Source organism: Athene noctua, chromosome 6 (assembly GCF_965140245.1).
Source record: "Athene noctua chromosome 6, bAthNoc1.hap1.1, whole genome shotgun sequence".
Classification (NCBI taxonomy): Eukaryota; Metazoa; Chordata; class Aves; order Strigiformes; family Strigidae; genus Athene; species Athene noctua.
The window spans coordinates 50,146,456-50,162,837 of NC_134042.1; the positions used below are offsets into that span (position 1 = coordinate 50,146,456).

General features: G+C 43.8%; 1 protein-coding gene across 1 annotated transcript in view; it reads left to right on the plus strand.

The window, feature by feature from the left end:
- Positions 1-887: 887 nt before the first annotated feature.
- Positions 888-16,382, plus strand: part of MAP4K5 (mitogen-activated protein kinase kinase kinase kinase 5) — a 72,137-nt gene continuing 56,642 nt past the window's right edge. Inside the window, exons 1-2 of the mRNA XM_074909013.1 lie at positions 888-959; positions 1,331-1,531. Of these exons, the coding sequence (XP_074765114.1) occupies positions 1,424-1,531 (108 nt within the window). The 5' untranslated portion in view covers positions 888-959; positions 1,331-1,423. The remainder of the gene's footprint in view (positions 960-1,330; positions 1,532-16,382) is intronic.

Genomic DNA, 16,382 nt, shown 5'->3' on the forward strand with positions numbered 1-16,382 from the left:
TTTCCTCCTGCCTCAAACCAAGGCCAAAAGCCATGCCTGCTCCCACAGCGAAGACACGGACCTGCTCGAGCGGGGCCAGAGGAGGCCACGAAGCTGCTTGGGGGGCTGGAGCACCCCCTGTGAGGACAGGCTGGGAGAGTTGGGGGGTTCAGCTGGAGAGGGCCTTAGAGTGGCTTTTCAATACTTAAAGGGGGGTTATAAGAAAGCTGGGGACAGGCAGGGGCCTGTTGTGATAGGACAGGGATAATGGTTTTACACTAAAAGAGGGTAGATTCAGGTTAGGTATAAGGCAAATATTTCCAGTGAGGGTGGTGAAACACTGGAGAGGTGGTAGATGCCCCCTCCCTGGAAGGGTTCAAGGCCAGGTTGGACGGGGCTTTGGGCAACCTGGGCTGGTGGAAGGTGGCCCTGCCCGTGGTGGTGGTGGTGGTGGTGGTGGGTGGAACTGGATGATCTTGCAGGTCCCTTCCAACCCAAACCCTTCCGTGATTCTACGAGCTCTGCGAAGTGACAGCCCTAAGCTCGCCCCTGTTAGCCACGGTGGCCACCGTGACCCTTCACGGTGATCCGCCCCGGGGCGAGCAGTCGGGCCTTCATCCCCCCCTCCGGCTCTGCCTCCCCCGGGGCACAGGCACCCGCAGCGCGGCGGGCCCGGCGGGGCAGAGCGGACCCGGCAGCAGCCTGGTGACAGACGCTCTCCTGAGGCCGAGGGGCGGCCCGGGGCGGGGAGGGAAGGAGAAGGAGGAGAAGGAGGAGAAGGAGGAGGAGGGAAGGGCCGGGCCGGGCCGCGGCGGTACCGGCGGCCGCGCCGTGGCGCTGCGGCCTCGCGGAGGCCCGTTGCCGTTTCGACCCGACCCGACCCGGCTAGGCTCGGCTCGGCCGGAGGAGGAGGAGGAGGAGGAGGAGGAGGCGGCGGCAGCGCTCCCTCTCCGCGGGACAAAGGGGCTGTGGGCGCGCAGGTAGGAGCCGGCCCGGCCTGGCGGCGGGGCCTGGCGGCGGGCGGTTGCCTCGGGCGGGCGGTTGTCCCGGGCGGCCGGGGGCGGGCGGGCCGCGGCTCCTCCTCAGAGCCGACGGGACGGGATCTCCTTCCCCACAGCGGCCGGGCTTCCTCGTTGTTCCTCCGGCCGGGCTTCCTCGTTGACCTCTGGGGGGCCGCCGCGGGCTCTGCCCCCACGGCCGGGCCGCCAACGGCCGCGGCAGCCGCCGGCTGCCTGCCTTTGTCTCGGCAGCCGCGGCCCAGAGCCCGCCCCGGGAGCCCCCCCCTCGCCCTCCTCCTCCTCCTCCTCCTCCCTCCCTCCCTCCCTCCCTCAGCAAGCGCTTTCCGCCGCAGGAGCCATGGGCCGGCTGCCGCGTTAAGGAGCATCCCCGGCCGGAGGGGCGAGGAGGAAAGCGGCCGCTGCCCTCCCTTCCCCGGGGGCTGGAGATGGAGCCGGCGGCGCGGCCGAGCGGGGATATCCTGAGGCGGAACCCGCAGCAGGACTACGAGCTGATCCAGCGGGTGGGGAGCGGCACCTACGGCGATGTCTATAAGGTGAGAGGACCGGGGGAAGGGGGGCCCGGCGGGGTCCCCTCCGGGGGTCCCGTCATGGCGGGGCCGGGCTGAGGGGCTGGAACCGAGCGGGTCCCGAAAAACCCGCGCACAAGGGGCATCCCTGACAAAGCGTGAGGTTTCTTTCCCCGCCTAACACTTATTTAAAAGGATTGACTTCTGCTTGGAGCACTGGAGAAGGGTCCGGGCTTACCCGTCGCCTCACTGATTTCTTAAGAGGTTTGAATTGGTGAATATTTCATCTGATGCTTTCCACGTTACTGCTGAAGAAGGTAGAGGGTATCTATTTCCCGTACCCATTTCCAGAACGCATCAGTTAAAGTACCCGATTAAAAGTGTGGAAGTTTATCCCTGGGGTTAATAATAACAGGCAAAAGGCAGAAGCAGCTTAAAGCTGCTCAGAAGCTGCAGCAGAGTTACGTGGAAGAGTTAGCGCCACAAATCCCAGCAGATGCTCTTGAAACAGTGAGTGTTCATCGCCGGAACCTTGGGAAACGAAGGTGTAGGCATGGCGTGTTCCTCTGGGAGCTACGAGCCCCTTACCCCAAACGGCAGGGATGCTCAGCAGCTTTAAGGGCTTGGGTTGCGTATAAAGAAAACCTTAAAATTCCCAGCCTGCATTTTCTCCTACATGGGAAGAGCGGCTGTGATGTTTTACTTTGTAACGCCGTTGAGTGTGTTTAAAATAGACCTGACACAACCAACCGTACAAGAAAAGGTGTGTTCCCTGCCACATAAAAGGCAGCCGTAATTGCTCATGCTGGGGGAGGGCTCTTCCCTAATGTTCAAATTGAACTTTTATAGATGGATCTTGTTCCCACCACCCCTTTGAAATGGTTACTTATGGCCTCGGGGAGTTAATTTTAAAAGTTTTCATGGTGCATATTTACCTTCCTTTTTACTTTTTTTTTTTTTCTTTCCTTCTAGAGTGCTGTGCACAGATCAGGCAATGTCTTTGCTAGGGAATCTAGCACTAAATCCTTTAAAAGGATATTTCAGGTTCATAAATCCAAAACTCAGCATATGTTGAGCGACTTTGGGTATGCCTGCATGGTACAGGGCAGCACGGTGACAAAAAACTAGTTGCATTGCAGAGAAGTCATCTCTTCATGGAAAAAGAAATATTCTGCTTCTCATTATCCTGGTAATTAGTGGAGAGCTGTGCTGACATGTCATACAGCTTCCGGTTCCGGAGCTGGTTTGAATGCATGGCTCTGCTCTGTGCCATGTAGACATATCCCCTTTAAAAAAAAAAAAAAAAACAACAAACAAACCCACAACCCTCCCCCCTGCCTTCATTCTTTGAGTTATGAAAAATGTGCCTTCTGTTCCTGAAGCAGTTTCAGATAGGAATAAACCCAAACCTTCTCATAGTGCAACCTGGCAAATTTAAACCAAATTCTTTGGCAGTCTTTTTAGATGTTGTTATGAGTCTAAAACAAGTATAAAGTTAATGAGTTTAAAGTAGTTTGAGAGCCTACATTTGTTTCTAGGTCATTGGTTTGCTCTTTGTTTTTATAAAGCCCTGCAAACAGGGAGGAACTGTATCAAGGGAATGCCGAGTTGGATGGCACTGGCTGTTATGACAAATATGCAAAGCAAACTTATTTTTAAAAGTCACTGATGTTATGTTAATTTTAAAAGTAACTAAGGTAAATCTCCTTTCCTGAAAGGACTTAATGTATAAACATTGCACTTTTATTTTTCTTAGTTCATGGTAAGTCTCTTAGCACAGATGGCACATCTTGTGCTTGCAGAGGGCTGTCAGTAGTGTTTCTAAAATGCATTTCTTGGTGAATATTGATTGTTGTTATGTTGCAGAGCTCGGTCAAGGTTTGCTAGAGAGCGCTCTTAAATTAAAATGGAATTTTCCTCTCACCTCTTCAAGTGGTTTCTCTGCTCCATCACAACTAATGAGTCACCAGCGTCTCCAGCACAGTTGTTTTTAGGATGTCTAAATGAGGCAGCCTTTCTGATTATGGGAGATCAGCCTCTTCCGAGGTTTTTTGGTGATGGTGGTTCATGCTTCAAATTCTTCTTGGGGCATTTGGTAGCTTTTAGAGTAATTGGTTCTTTTTTGGATGTTGGAGGCAGAGGTTAAGCAAATATTTGTGTTCACTATTAGGTTACAGAAGAATATTTAAGGCCTTTCTAAAAATCTCCTACCCACTTTGCTTTTCATTACTACTGTGGAAGCTTAAAACTGAAATGTGTTTTCTTAGTGTTTGTGGTTTTTTTTTTTCTCTTGTATGTCACATGGCACACAATAGTTGATTGTAGAGTTGCTTGTAAGTACTGGATTGTTGATCTTGTTTTAATGTTGTTTTTTTCCCCAAAATGCATTTCAGGGTGAGATAGAAACCATGAATAAATAAACTATTTTCTTATCTATTCACAGAGTGTGTGTCTACCAGTTTGGGTCTACCAGTCTTGGAAGTAAAATTTTCATTACAATTCTAATGTGTTAGTTATCTCATCTGGGTTGGGAAAGCTCTTTTTTTCTTTCTAGTAGAGGATGTTACTGTTAAACCCATTCTAATCCATTGGAATAATTTATCTCTCAAAGCATTGTATCAAACTATCTTGAATTGCTGACTTCTGAAAGAGGCTGTAATAACGAAGATTGGGTACTCACTGGAACTTATTAATATGCTGACAGTATTTTTTTTCTTTGTGCCCACTCTCTGTCAAATGGTTCACATCCTCAGTATCGTATCCCTTAACATTGCAAAGGTGAGGTTTTAATTTGGCTTTCCTGGCCAGATTTCTGTTTGCCCTCCTTGGTCATATACATGAAAGTCTCAAAGCAGTATTTAAAGATGATATAAGTCAGTTCATGCATCTGCATGGTCGTGCTGAATGAAACAGACTTTGTGTGTGTGTGGTTAATGCAGAAGCATCCAGTTGACTAGAGTGTTAGAGCAGAAGATTAAAAAAGCCACTAGAAACCATAAATGGAATTTAGACTCCAGCAGTAGGAAGTGGCCTGTCGGATCCCATCCCAGGTAAACTCCCCTAGCGTGGTTAGATGTTTCCCAGGATGGGTTTTCAGGCCAGCATGACCTGTCAGTGAACCTGCAGCTTTTCAGCAGGGCCTTGGAGTCTAATTTGTGTAAGGCTGGTTTTGATAACAAGTTCACATCAGCAGCTCTATAAGCATGTGTTTCTGCAGTCCATGATCCTTTCTTTAAGTACTTGGAATAAGGTAAGAGTGACCTGTTTTGGTTACCTTGTGGGATTTGGTTGCATCGGAACATCAAGTCATTATACATTGTACATGATGGTGTCCTGAAGGGACTTAGAAAACAAGCACTGTATTAGGGCAATAATTTACTTTAGCTGTATTTTACTGGGATTTCCTGCATGGAGTTTTTATTTGACTGTTTTTTAATTTTTATATCTGTTTTTATTTGACAGGGAACTGGGGTCTTTAGTCTGGAGAAGAGGAGGCTGAGGGGAGACCTCCTGGCCCTCTGCAACTCCCTGCCAGGAGGGTGCAGAGAGGGGGGATGAGTCTCTGGAGCCAAGGAGCCAGCGCCAGGCCCCGAGGGAATGGCCTCAAGCTGCCCAGGGCAGGGTCAGGCTGGCTCTGAGGAAGGATTTCTGTGCAGAAGGGGCTGTTGGGCGTTGGAATGGGCTGCCCAGGGCAGGGGGGAGTCCCCGGGATCCCTGGAGGGGTTGAAGAGTCGGGCTGAGCCAGCGCTGAGGGATCTGGGGGAGTTGGGAACGGTCAGGGTGAGGGTCATGGTTGGACTGGAGGAGCTTCAAGGGCTTTTCCAACTGAGATGATTCTGGGATTCTGTTTATGAATGACTTAGAATAGGTTTGGTGGAGGGTTTAGGGGAAAGAATATCCTGTGTCGTGGTGAGAGGTGCAGGGTCACCACCCCTTGTGTGTAAAAAGGAATTTAAAGTCTCCTATATGTGTGTGTGCCTTCACCAACAGCCTGTTGACTCTGCTGGGGAACAAAAGACTTCCACTCATTACTACCTCCTCTGTCTCCTCCTTCCCCAACTACACAGGGCTTGGCTTTTTGTCCTTTTTAATGCAAGTGCCCCAAACAAGAGTTTTAACTAATCTTTGATTTTGGAGAAGGGGAACAAAAGGATGGTTCATGCAGACTGTCTCTTTGAATGCTCTTGTTTGGCAGCTGAGCTGAAAGATCATGTATTTGCTCAGCCCAGCACCCTTTGCAGGCTGCTGTTGTGGGATGAATAGCTGGATATCTGTCCTCATGGAGCGGCGATGATCAAATATGATCTTATGGAGCACTTCTAAAGCTGTCTTGTTTTGATTTTTCCAAGCAGGATTGTGAACAGTGGTACGGTAGCTTTCTGTTAAAGTAAGCATGGGGGATGAGAAATATACCAAATTAATAGCACAAACTACCTGTAAACAAAAGATGCATTTTTATTGAATATCTCAGAAATTTCATTCCTTCTTGAGTCACCTGCTTGGCCTCCCTTCTTCTCCTGGGATTTTTTTTTTAAATCTCCTGCACCAGATAAAGGCATTAACTTAGAAGAAACTTTGTTGATTCTTCTAAGAAGAATCAGTGGTTTGCCACTGATCACTGCTGCAGGAAAATAGTGAGCAGTGAAATTGGATCAGGGCAGACAGAGACTCTTTTGCTCAAATAGAGTTTAAAAAAGATATTTTTTTTTTTTAAAGGTTGCTGTAAAAGTGGGACTCTGTCCAGTTTGAGTCAGGTTTCCGCCCTGCTTGTGTGGTCAGTGCCTTATTCTTAGAGCTCTGCAGTATGATTCCTGGTCATAGGAAAGTTTCAGGGCTGTTGAGAACCTATATTTGATATTTTGAAAATTATTCTTAATGTCAAGTAGTTTCACAGATCATGAGAACTTACTAGTTAAAGCATTCCGCTACTTAAAGTCAACAGGTTAAGAATGGAGTGTTAAGGCTTTGTTAATACCAGAGTACAGTTATGGCTGTGAGAGTTTTTAGTCACATATTCCCAACTTTACACTTTTTGGCAGCTGCAGACCAATTGGATTGGCCATCCCTGATTCAGCACTTCTGTCCCTGGTGAATATACATTGCTTACACATAGAAATTACCATAAAACATCTGTCACATCGGGGGATTCCACTCTTCTTCTCCAGATCAAAGCCTTCTGGTTAGCAGCGTTTGTGGTAACCATGCCTGAACTCTGCATACTCTTGTTTTTCCATATGAAGGGTGTTTAGAATGGCATCGAACCAGCGCTGTTGAGTTTCTTCTTGTTGCGGTGGAGTTTCTCTTCTGGGAAATTGCACGCTTTTCTTTCAGGGTGCAGTCAGTAGGATATAGATATATATTTCTAAGAACTAAGATGCTCAGTGGTGTATGTAGACACCCTCTGTTAGGTTATTCAGGAATTAGAGGGAAGCCCTTGCTTTTCCATTTATTATCTTTGTACGGTTTTTGTCTTATTAAGCATTTCATCTTTGTTGTGGAACATTCAAAGCTGTTTGGCTTTAAATATTACATCCTATTGCTAATGTTTTCTGTTGATGGTAGGTTATGTGGTGGGAATAGAGTATTTCTCCCTATGTCTGTTTCTCCCCATCTCTTACTTTCAGAAGCAGGTAGTCTCTGAAATCTTAAAAATAAGGTCTGATTTTTTTTCCAGCTCTTCTGAAGAGAGTTGTCCTCCCGGGTTAGGTCCTCAGAGGAACCAAAGGAGTGGAGGCAACTTTTTGGTGTGCTTCCATCAGCTCGTACCAAGGCTGTACCCAGCGTCTCTTAAGCCAAGGAGGAACTGAGAGTCTGTTCTGTTGAGTTTAATGCCCTGTTGGTACCAGCCTTGTCTCTGATGTAGTCTGCAGTTGCACTATTACTCAGTCTAGTACTCATCCTTCAGGAGACATTCTGCTGGGTAGATGATTTTGTTATTCCTCATTTATTCATGGTACAGTGAAGGAGACTGAGGCGTCCTGCAGACTTGCAGAGGAAGGAGTTAACCGGAGCAGGTTCTTTTGTTCCCTGCATGTTTTACACATCTTTGGAGACCAGTCTCAAACACCAGAGGTGTGCCTTTTCTGCCTTCCACCCCAGAGCTCTGTTTCAACGTGAGATATCCATACAGAGGAAGTGAATAGCATAGTTCATGCATCCCCTTTGAAACACACACACTACCCGCCCCCCCCAACAGCAGAGGAAATCTATGAGAAGGAAAAACATTTCAAAGATCAGAACATTTGCACACTAGTATCTGCTTCATCTTTGTTTCCGGAAGATGCAGCGGTCATTTTCATTACCAGTGCGTTTGGGTAACTTTGAACGTGTCTGAGTGATTCCCAATTCCATCAGCAGAGGTGTGTGGTAGAAGTACACGGATGATCCATGTCAGAGAAAATAGCTCTTCCTGTCAGCAAGGCCGAAATGGAGTTTGCCAACATATTTCGCTGACACCAGCAACTGTCTGTCCGCTCTGCAGCTGGGAAAACAAATATGCTTGCTACCTTTATTCATATTTGGCACCTGGCTTCTTGGTTACGGCTGTGAATGTAAAGAAGAGGCAGCATCAACCCAAGGTGATGCCGTTTGAGAACAATGCAAAATGAGTATATCTTCATAAAAGATGTTCTTCAACTCGAGGCAACCTCGATGCGTCGCATTTTAGATTGCCAAGGCTTTCTCGCACTTTGCCATTTTGTTAGGATTTCAGATTTTATATCTTAAAGAAGTTAGAATAGTTCTTTCCCAATTTCTGAGGATTCTTAGTAATAAAAGCACTTGGGAAGGTTTAGTGAATGCAGCAGCCTTTGATTTGTGGTTTATGGCAATTTTGGTGGTCCTGAGTGTGTTCTGGGATTCCAGTGAAAAGTCAATGAGAAGGGCAGGGTTTTTTGTTCAAGATTTTGCATTTGGATCTACATGCTACCTTGCTTTTAATGGGAGTAGGTAAGTAAGGCAGACCTGGCTCTGACAGTAGTTGAAAAATAGCAAAAGGCAATTTACTCCACCAGGCCTTCCCCAAACCTCCTCGCAGAGTGTACATATGGAAGAGGTTTTCAGAGATCATTTATCTGAACTTCCCATTTGGCCTCACCAAGTAGCATGATCTTTCTGACAGATTAACTCAGTCTGTCTAATTCTACAGAAGGGGTCTCTATATTATGTACCACCATGTTCTTCTCCACGCTGTTTTGCTAGGCTGGAGAGCATGTTTTACAGGCATCATACAGCGCTACTTGTACATCTCCCATCTCCTTTCCCTTTCCTTGTTTAGGGAATCTGTGCAAGAGTGGCTTGTCTGAAAAATTGCAGTCCTTTCTGTTTATCAAAATAGCAGAGTGGCTCCACTGAGAGTGAAACATCTTTTAACTCTGTTCCCACCTAACCAGCTCTGCAAAATCTGTATCTTCATCAGCTGGATAATATTTAGCCTGTTGGCATCGTTCTGAGATCCAAATCTGCCTGTTCATGCGTTCCCCTGGCCTGCGGGAAATGTCTCCATCACGTGAAGGTCTGAGCTGTCAGGAGCTCCTCACATACAGAGGCTGGATAAACTGCTTTTCCTTCCTAGATTGTTTAGGGGAAAATTTCAGCATTTGATACAGAGAGGTTTCCATTCTGCTCTTCAGCTTTCTAGATTCCTTCATTAGAGTGATTAATTTTCTCCAGCACGGTGGATAGTGTCTGCAAGGACTATCTCAGCTGCTCAAAGAGCCAAAGCTTAACCTTCCTCCGTGGTGGATGGAAAACGCTGTGCCGAGAAGCCGCAGCTTGACCACGTCTCTGGAGCTCTCCCACTCTTTTGGTGAAAAGAGCACATGGGAGGGTGAGCAAAGGAATCGCTTCTCAGCTTCTCCTTCAGTTGGGACCAGAGCTCAGGAGCAAATTTGTTTTGTGGGTGCCGTTTTCATCCTGCCCCTGTCAAATGCCAAGGAAAGGGTTTCAAGAGGGCACTGACTTACATGGAAACATTAGGAGGGAGTGGACGGAGGGCATTAGGGAAAGGGCTAACATCTCAGAGTCAGTGGCCACTGACAGAGCCGTCGGACACAGGACAGCAGAGGTATCGGATTATGGGACTAGTGCATCTAGCATCACAGATCTCTCAAAGTTGCTCACTTTTTAGGCTGTGGGATGCTGTGGTATGGTTTGAGCAGACACTGGTCAGTACACCATGAGCAGGCAGTTAAAAAATCTGAAATTTGTTGCAACAGAGAGAGAATAAGAAGTGCCAAGTCTATTGTTCCAAAGCCTTAGCCTCTTCCAGTACTTTTCCCTAGTCTATTATCCTTTGTGTTGCTATATGTGTTTCCACTGACTTCTCTACTCCTGAAGATACTAAAAAGATCATGCAAAATATAGTCAGGGATACCCCTCAGAGCTTTGAGCTCATCCACAGGCCTGGTGGCCAGAACTGCTGCATTTACTGAACTGATCCATCAAAACAGCATCTTTAATGCCATATTTGATATTTTGATGTGTTGGAATTACTCTTCTCAAAGTGTATTTTTGTGTCTTCCACATGAGTATAATGTATAGAAGGTTCATGTTTTCATAGAGATGAGGAAGATTTTGCTAGACGTTTCCAGAAAGCTGAATGAAACATGTTTTCAGGTTAGTGTGAACAGATGGATTTGTAGCCTGTTGAAATGTGAATTTTGAGACTATTTTAGAAAGGCAGGTGCTGTTTCTCTTCACAGAGCTAAGAGGTCATTGCAGGGGGACACTGTTGGCTTATTGGTAAGAAATTGTTCTTGAGCTTTCTTTATGTAGCTCATTGCTGTGCAGCATTGCAGGCATCATTTAATCTCATTTAATGTGATGATCCACCCCAAGAAGCTGTATTTTTGTTCTCTTCTGTGCTCCAAGTACAGCTGTTTGCTGATCATTGCTATTGAAGCAATACAGAGTTGTGTTACGTTTGTCTTAACTTGCTGTTTAAGGTACAGACATGCAAGTTAATCGTTGAATTATAATCATTAGACTCACAAAGATGTTTGGGAGATTTAGTCATTAATCTTAAGGGAAGATAAGTGGTAAAGTCTCTTGTACTGGCACAGAAATGTAAACATGGTAGGTAGAAAGAATAAAGGTGGGGCCATACCTTCTTTTATAGATGTACTTTATCTTGATAAAACTTAAAAGAATTAAAAAGGAAGCAATGCCTAGTGAGTGTTCGTTGCTCTCCAGTGATTAACAGCCTCAGGTATTTGTGTCGTATTTATAAGGGATTTGAAAACAACAGCAGCTGAAATTTTTCTTTCAATGCACTTGGTCTACAGAGGGGGTAAGGGAGAGTATGTGATGCATCACTTGCAGGTATTCACAGTTTTATTGTCTGTCAGAACAGGGTTAATTTAAATATAATGATAAATTCTCTTAAGCAGCTGAGATCTCTTTTCATTTAAAACTGTTTTTTTCTGAAAGAAGCGTTGCCATTTTCAATGCCCACTGCCTTGAGAGGACAATTCTGCTGTAGGGGAGGATAATGGGAAGATAGATGGAGGGAGGGAGGGAGGGAGGGATCTGAGCTGGCTCAGCTATGTGGGCATCGCTTTTGTAGCGTTTAGCAGCTCACGAGGGGTGAGGGTTTCTGAGGCTGGATGGCGTGTATCTGCATAGTCAAAATACCTTCACCAGCATGATATTTAGGAGGAGTTTGGGTCAGTAATTGGCTGGGATAAGCAGTTTCTGATAATGCTGTTTCATTTTGTCAGGCATGTCTGCGTTTAAATTTAGTTAAGTGTTTGAGTTCTGATCCTCTGCTTCTTGGTTAATTATGAGAGACATGACTAACTTTTTGATTAACATAGTGCCTTTAAAACTTCACCAAACAGTTCCCATCTAGAGAGTGTTTTAAAATTTGGCTGACAATATCAAACTGGTGATGAAGGGACTTACAAGGGTGGGTAGGTAGATCTTGAGAACCTTTTATGATTTGCCATCGCTTCAGCAGTCACAACTGACTGCCTGTTTAGGGTACAGGAACATAAAATTTTTGGTTTTTTCTCATTCCGTGGGTGTTGAGGTTTGTCTAAATCCTGCAGTAGGATGTCTTGAGTACGGACTGACTGTGCTGGCTCGAGCAGCGAAGTTAGCTCCTGTAGGGGTGGAGGAGGAGGACAGGCAGATTGTGGCTTTTCTCCATAAAAGCATGGTGCGATGAAATTCTCAAAGAGGTGAAGCAGTCGTTGCCTCTATTTCTCAGAGCCTCGGTGCTTCAGGCAGCATGTGGAAAGCGTGTGTGAGACACTGCCTGCCAACCAGGCTGGTTGTGCTTGGTTTGCCCTAGCAGAGGTGTGGTACCAGGCTGTTTCCTTATCAGCTTTATCTTCCCCGGGGATGCAGTCTCACTGGATGTCGAGTTCCTCTTGACGTTATGGCTTTGACCCTCCTACTCTCTCATGGTTTCTGCTTTCAATGCTTCATCCATGTGTATCACTTTATTTAGTTACAGGAAGCTTTCCGAAGCTTGAAGGGGAATTTGCATGTGATCCCTGTTGCCCTTTGATTACGTGAGTTCAGTCTCTGCTGTTTGTGTGCAGGGAAGGGCAGTAACAATAGCTTAAGCTTCCTGCAGGTGGAATATACTTGCAGGATGTATCATGTCTTGCAGAGACCTTATTGTACATGTTATATTACGTGTGACCAGCTTAGGGTTTCTACTTAAAGATGTGGCTATAATCTATTTTGATTTACAGGACTGCTTTTTCATTCATTCTCTGCATTTTGACTGCTGTCTTACTTAAGGAAAAAAAAAAACCCCACAGGTCAGTGTTTTATTTCTCAAAGGTCCCGTGGCTTGCTCCGTTCTGCTAAGCTGGTGTCTGGGTCATCAGACCTCCAATACAGCAGTTCTTAGGACAACAGGGATGCTGAGGACTGAATGCATGGGGCAGCTGAACTAGCCCTTAGGTTTTATAGCTTCACACCAAGAGGAAATCTTGTATATGTAAAAAATTAACCTTCCCAGTGCGCTGTGTCGTGTTTTCTAGAGCAGAGGGTGCTTGCAAGCTGAGGGGTAGTTTTGGGAGCAGGGAAGCAGCCAGACTGCACAGTCCCTATCGTGATTTCCTCCAGCTTTCTCAAACACATTCCTTAGTGGTGTCTGGCTCAGGGAGGCTGGTCCATGGAAAATCCACACAGCTGCTGAAGGGAGAGGATTACATTTATGGGGGGAGGGAACTGCAGGCTTTTGCAGAGTTGGAGAGCAGACGGTCAGGCTGAGCAGCTTCCTGGGATGAAGGGGCATTGCCTAAATAGCCTCTGGGACCCACTGGGGATCAAGCAAAGGCCAGTTCAAAAACATTTAGAAACAAAGAGGGATAAGGCAAGATGGAAGATGTTCTCTAGTATATTAAAATAGAAAAGAAAAAAATATTTCTTTAAAATTCCAGTTAAATCATCAAGCCTAATTTAATAATACAGTTTCTGTAGTATGCATATTATTTGAGCAGCATGCTTCTGGTCTATGTTTTAAAGAAAGTTGAACCAGTGAAGTGAGGAAGTCACTGGCCAAGTGCTTGAAACGAGGCTACTGAAGTGAAACCAATGCTTGACAACTATAGATTAAAAAAAAAAAGGTTTCTTATTTTCAAGTTACACCATTTAAATGAGTGCATCAGTCAAAATTTAAAAACCAAGGAAAATCAAAACAGTTTCTTTTCTCTCCTCCATTCTGGCTAAAAATAAGCTGTGAGAGGTTAAGATACCTGGAAAATAGTGAAAGGTATCATCTGTAATGAAATGGCAGCATATTTCCTCTCTTAATCAGCAAAACATACTTTATACTTAACCTTTTTCATATTTCTAGCACATTTTAAAGCTCTAATTTTCCTCCTTACAAAATTTACTAAAATGTCATTTCTGTTTATTTCAACAGAATCTCAGGCTGTGATTTTTGAATTGCCTGCTGAATTAGAAATATTGCTGATCCTTATTTCATCATCATAAGATATAAAGTTAAGAATGTAAAATAAATGTTGGGTTTTATTCTAGTAGAAACAGCTGAATAGTGGTACCGTCCCAGTAGTCAGAAAGGAGGAGGTACCTGTAGGAAGTATACACATGTACACAAATGAAATTGAGAGGAAATCATTATGTTTTACCCATTTTCCACCTCAAGAAGGTGGCAATTGATATGGTACAGGTGCAAACCAAAGCTTAATCTTGAGACAGAAAAATAATCTCCCTACTCCTAATTTTAGTTAATTTTCTTTAAACTTCTTTGATTTACACAGCTGCTTTTTTTAAAATTAATTTTTTCTGTTCTGGTCACTGTTTTATTTAACAATAATAACAACAAAGAACAAAACACCCAGACCTACTTTCTTCATAAAGACAACTTTATGGCTTGTTCCTTTTAGTTTTCTAACTGTGAGTTCATATCTGAGGAATTGAAATTTTAAGGAGGCAATTACTGAACAGCGTTGTTGGAGTTTGATTTTTTTTTTTCCTACTTAAATCTACATTTTTTTACCTGCACCTCTCTAGATTCTATCAAATAAATTACATTAAGGAAAGGGAGACGATGTAGATTTGTACCCTGGGTTTGGAAGGCTTGGTATTGCCAAAGAGCCTGTGTGTGACGTGAAAAGCTAGAGGGGTTTGTTTGCCCAAACACTCTGGAGTTCAAAACGAGCTCAATTACAGCATGGAGTACTGCAATTCTAGGCAAAATAGCTTCAATAAAACAAACAAAAAAACCCAGTAAAATGCATACACTTGGATATTTTATTCTGACTAATCTGAAAGTATTCCCAGAAGGGTTTCTGGTGTTTTAGGAAGTTGCATGCAGATAGTGATGGTATAAGAGCTGCCATCTCGGAATTGCAGTTTCTTCTCCTCTTTAAGATACCAGCAGTGGTTCCTCAGTTCTGCCTTTCTGAAGAAACACATCTTATTGTATGTTAGCTCATGGTTACAAAACAAGGCATTAAAAAATTTCTTTTTTTTTTTTTTTTTGTATCAAAAAAGTAAAACGATGGTCTTAAATTCTTTAATGCAACACAGGTGACTTCACTTTTTTTTTTTTTTTTTTTTTTTAAATAAGGCAATCCATTGCCTTTTCCTTCAGAAACTTGTTTTCTCCCTGCCTAGAAAGTGAGATTCTTTGTTGTGATGAGAAAGCACAGTCCTGTGCTTTGGATTTCCTGTAAGACTGTGACATGTTGCTTAGAGGTTCTATCCTTGTTATGTACAAATTATTGTAAGTTCTTCATAGCTTCCCTGAAATGAAAAATGTTAGTGTCTTCCTTTGCATGGAGTGGGGTTAGTAGTGCTGTCCTGATTTGGTGAGGATGTTTGGAGACTGTTATATCTGATCAATTCACTGATGGTTTGTTTTTTTTTTAGTGAAGAGATGTAGATACTTTTCTTCAAATACTCAGTTGACACATCTCTTAGTTCTTTCCTCTCTAAGGAATAAATAAATTCCCCTACAGCTGATAAAACAAGTAAACTTTCGATGTTACTTGAAATTTTTACTCCAAGATAGTGTGAGGATTTTTCCTGTGTCGTGGCCTATGCATTCAACATAGGAATAAAATAAAACTTTTGTACCTTTGTTTTTCCTAACTTCTGGTGAATAAATGCTTTTAAAATCCATCTTGGTTTGTAGTTTGATGGTATCTCTCTTTAATTTTTTTTTTTCTTTCCCTATTTTATATCCTGGCCAGTAAAGCTGTTAGACATCTGCACAGTTTTAGGTATATTAGAAGCTTCATGGGCCTTCTTTGATTTGTATGATCTCATGTTCAAAAAAAAAAAAATATATATTATCTGGAAAGTGAGCTATTTCTATCAACATTTCAAAACAATCTAATTCACATAGTTGTAACTTGAACAGATTCTTTTCTATTTTGGTTTTTGCCAGTGGTCTGCTCCAAGTGAGTTAAAATTGGGCCAAAATTTTTTTTTTTTTCTCTTTTTCCTTTTCCCCTCATGTGGTATTTGTTTGTATCTTTTGTGCTGCATTAGTTGCTAAATAGTACTTTTGTGGTCAGGGTCTGTTTCTAGCTTTAGCTTTTCAGTTTTGGAAGGGTCATGCCAAGTATTTTTCAAAGGCTGATCTGCCAAGAGAATTTCATAGGAGAATAACCAACCTCTACTTGGAAGCATATAGCTGACTTCTTTTGTTATTTTTTTTTTTTCCCCTAAATAAATGTTGTTAAGATGTGTACTGACCTTCGTTGTTGTTAGCCTTATTGCCATAGGTCTTTGTCCTTCAGTAGTTATTGCTAGGAATGAGAATTAAATGTTTTAGTGGCTGCTGAGATCTGTAAAGCCACTTTGCTTATACAAATCCTTGTCTGGTTTTCTGTGCTGGAATAAAAGCAGTTTGCCTAGCATCATTAATGAGCTTTTAATCCCTTATTACTTGAGTTAATTGGCCTTGAGTGAGAAAGTGTCTGAAGTCTGTGAGTGAAAGGTAGATTCCCCTCCTCCCAATTTTCTCTGCAAGAGATACACTATCTAAATTTCACCAACTGCCAGTAAAAGTAAATACATTTAAGCCTTATTTGCATTATAGCTGTGCTTTGGAGTGCCCGTTGCAGATCTTACTGCATTGGATTTCACGTTTTAATGTGGAATATATTTAAACCCTGGTACTTCTGTGTGTTCTGGGTTCTGCTCCTTCAATGAGGGAAACTGCAAGTGCTGTAAATGTGGAAATAGGGAGTGACAGCTGTAAAGTTTGCCTCCTGCCTTGTACTGATGCATGTTCCTTGTCTGAAGGACGAGGAGTGGCAGCGCCCATGTGGAGAGCACCCCCAGAATCAATATTTGTCTTCGTACGATATTTGGCTCTGATATCCAAAGTGGTGGCTCTTTTAGTAGTGCCACTGCAGTATATACTAGCTGACAGAAGAAATTC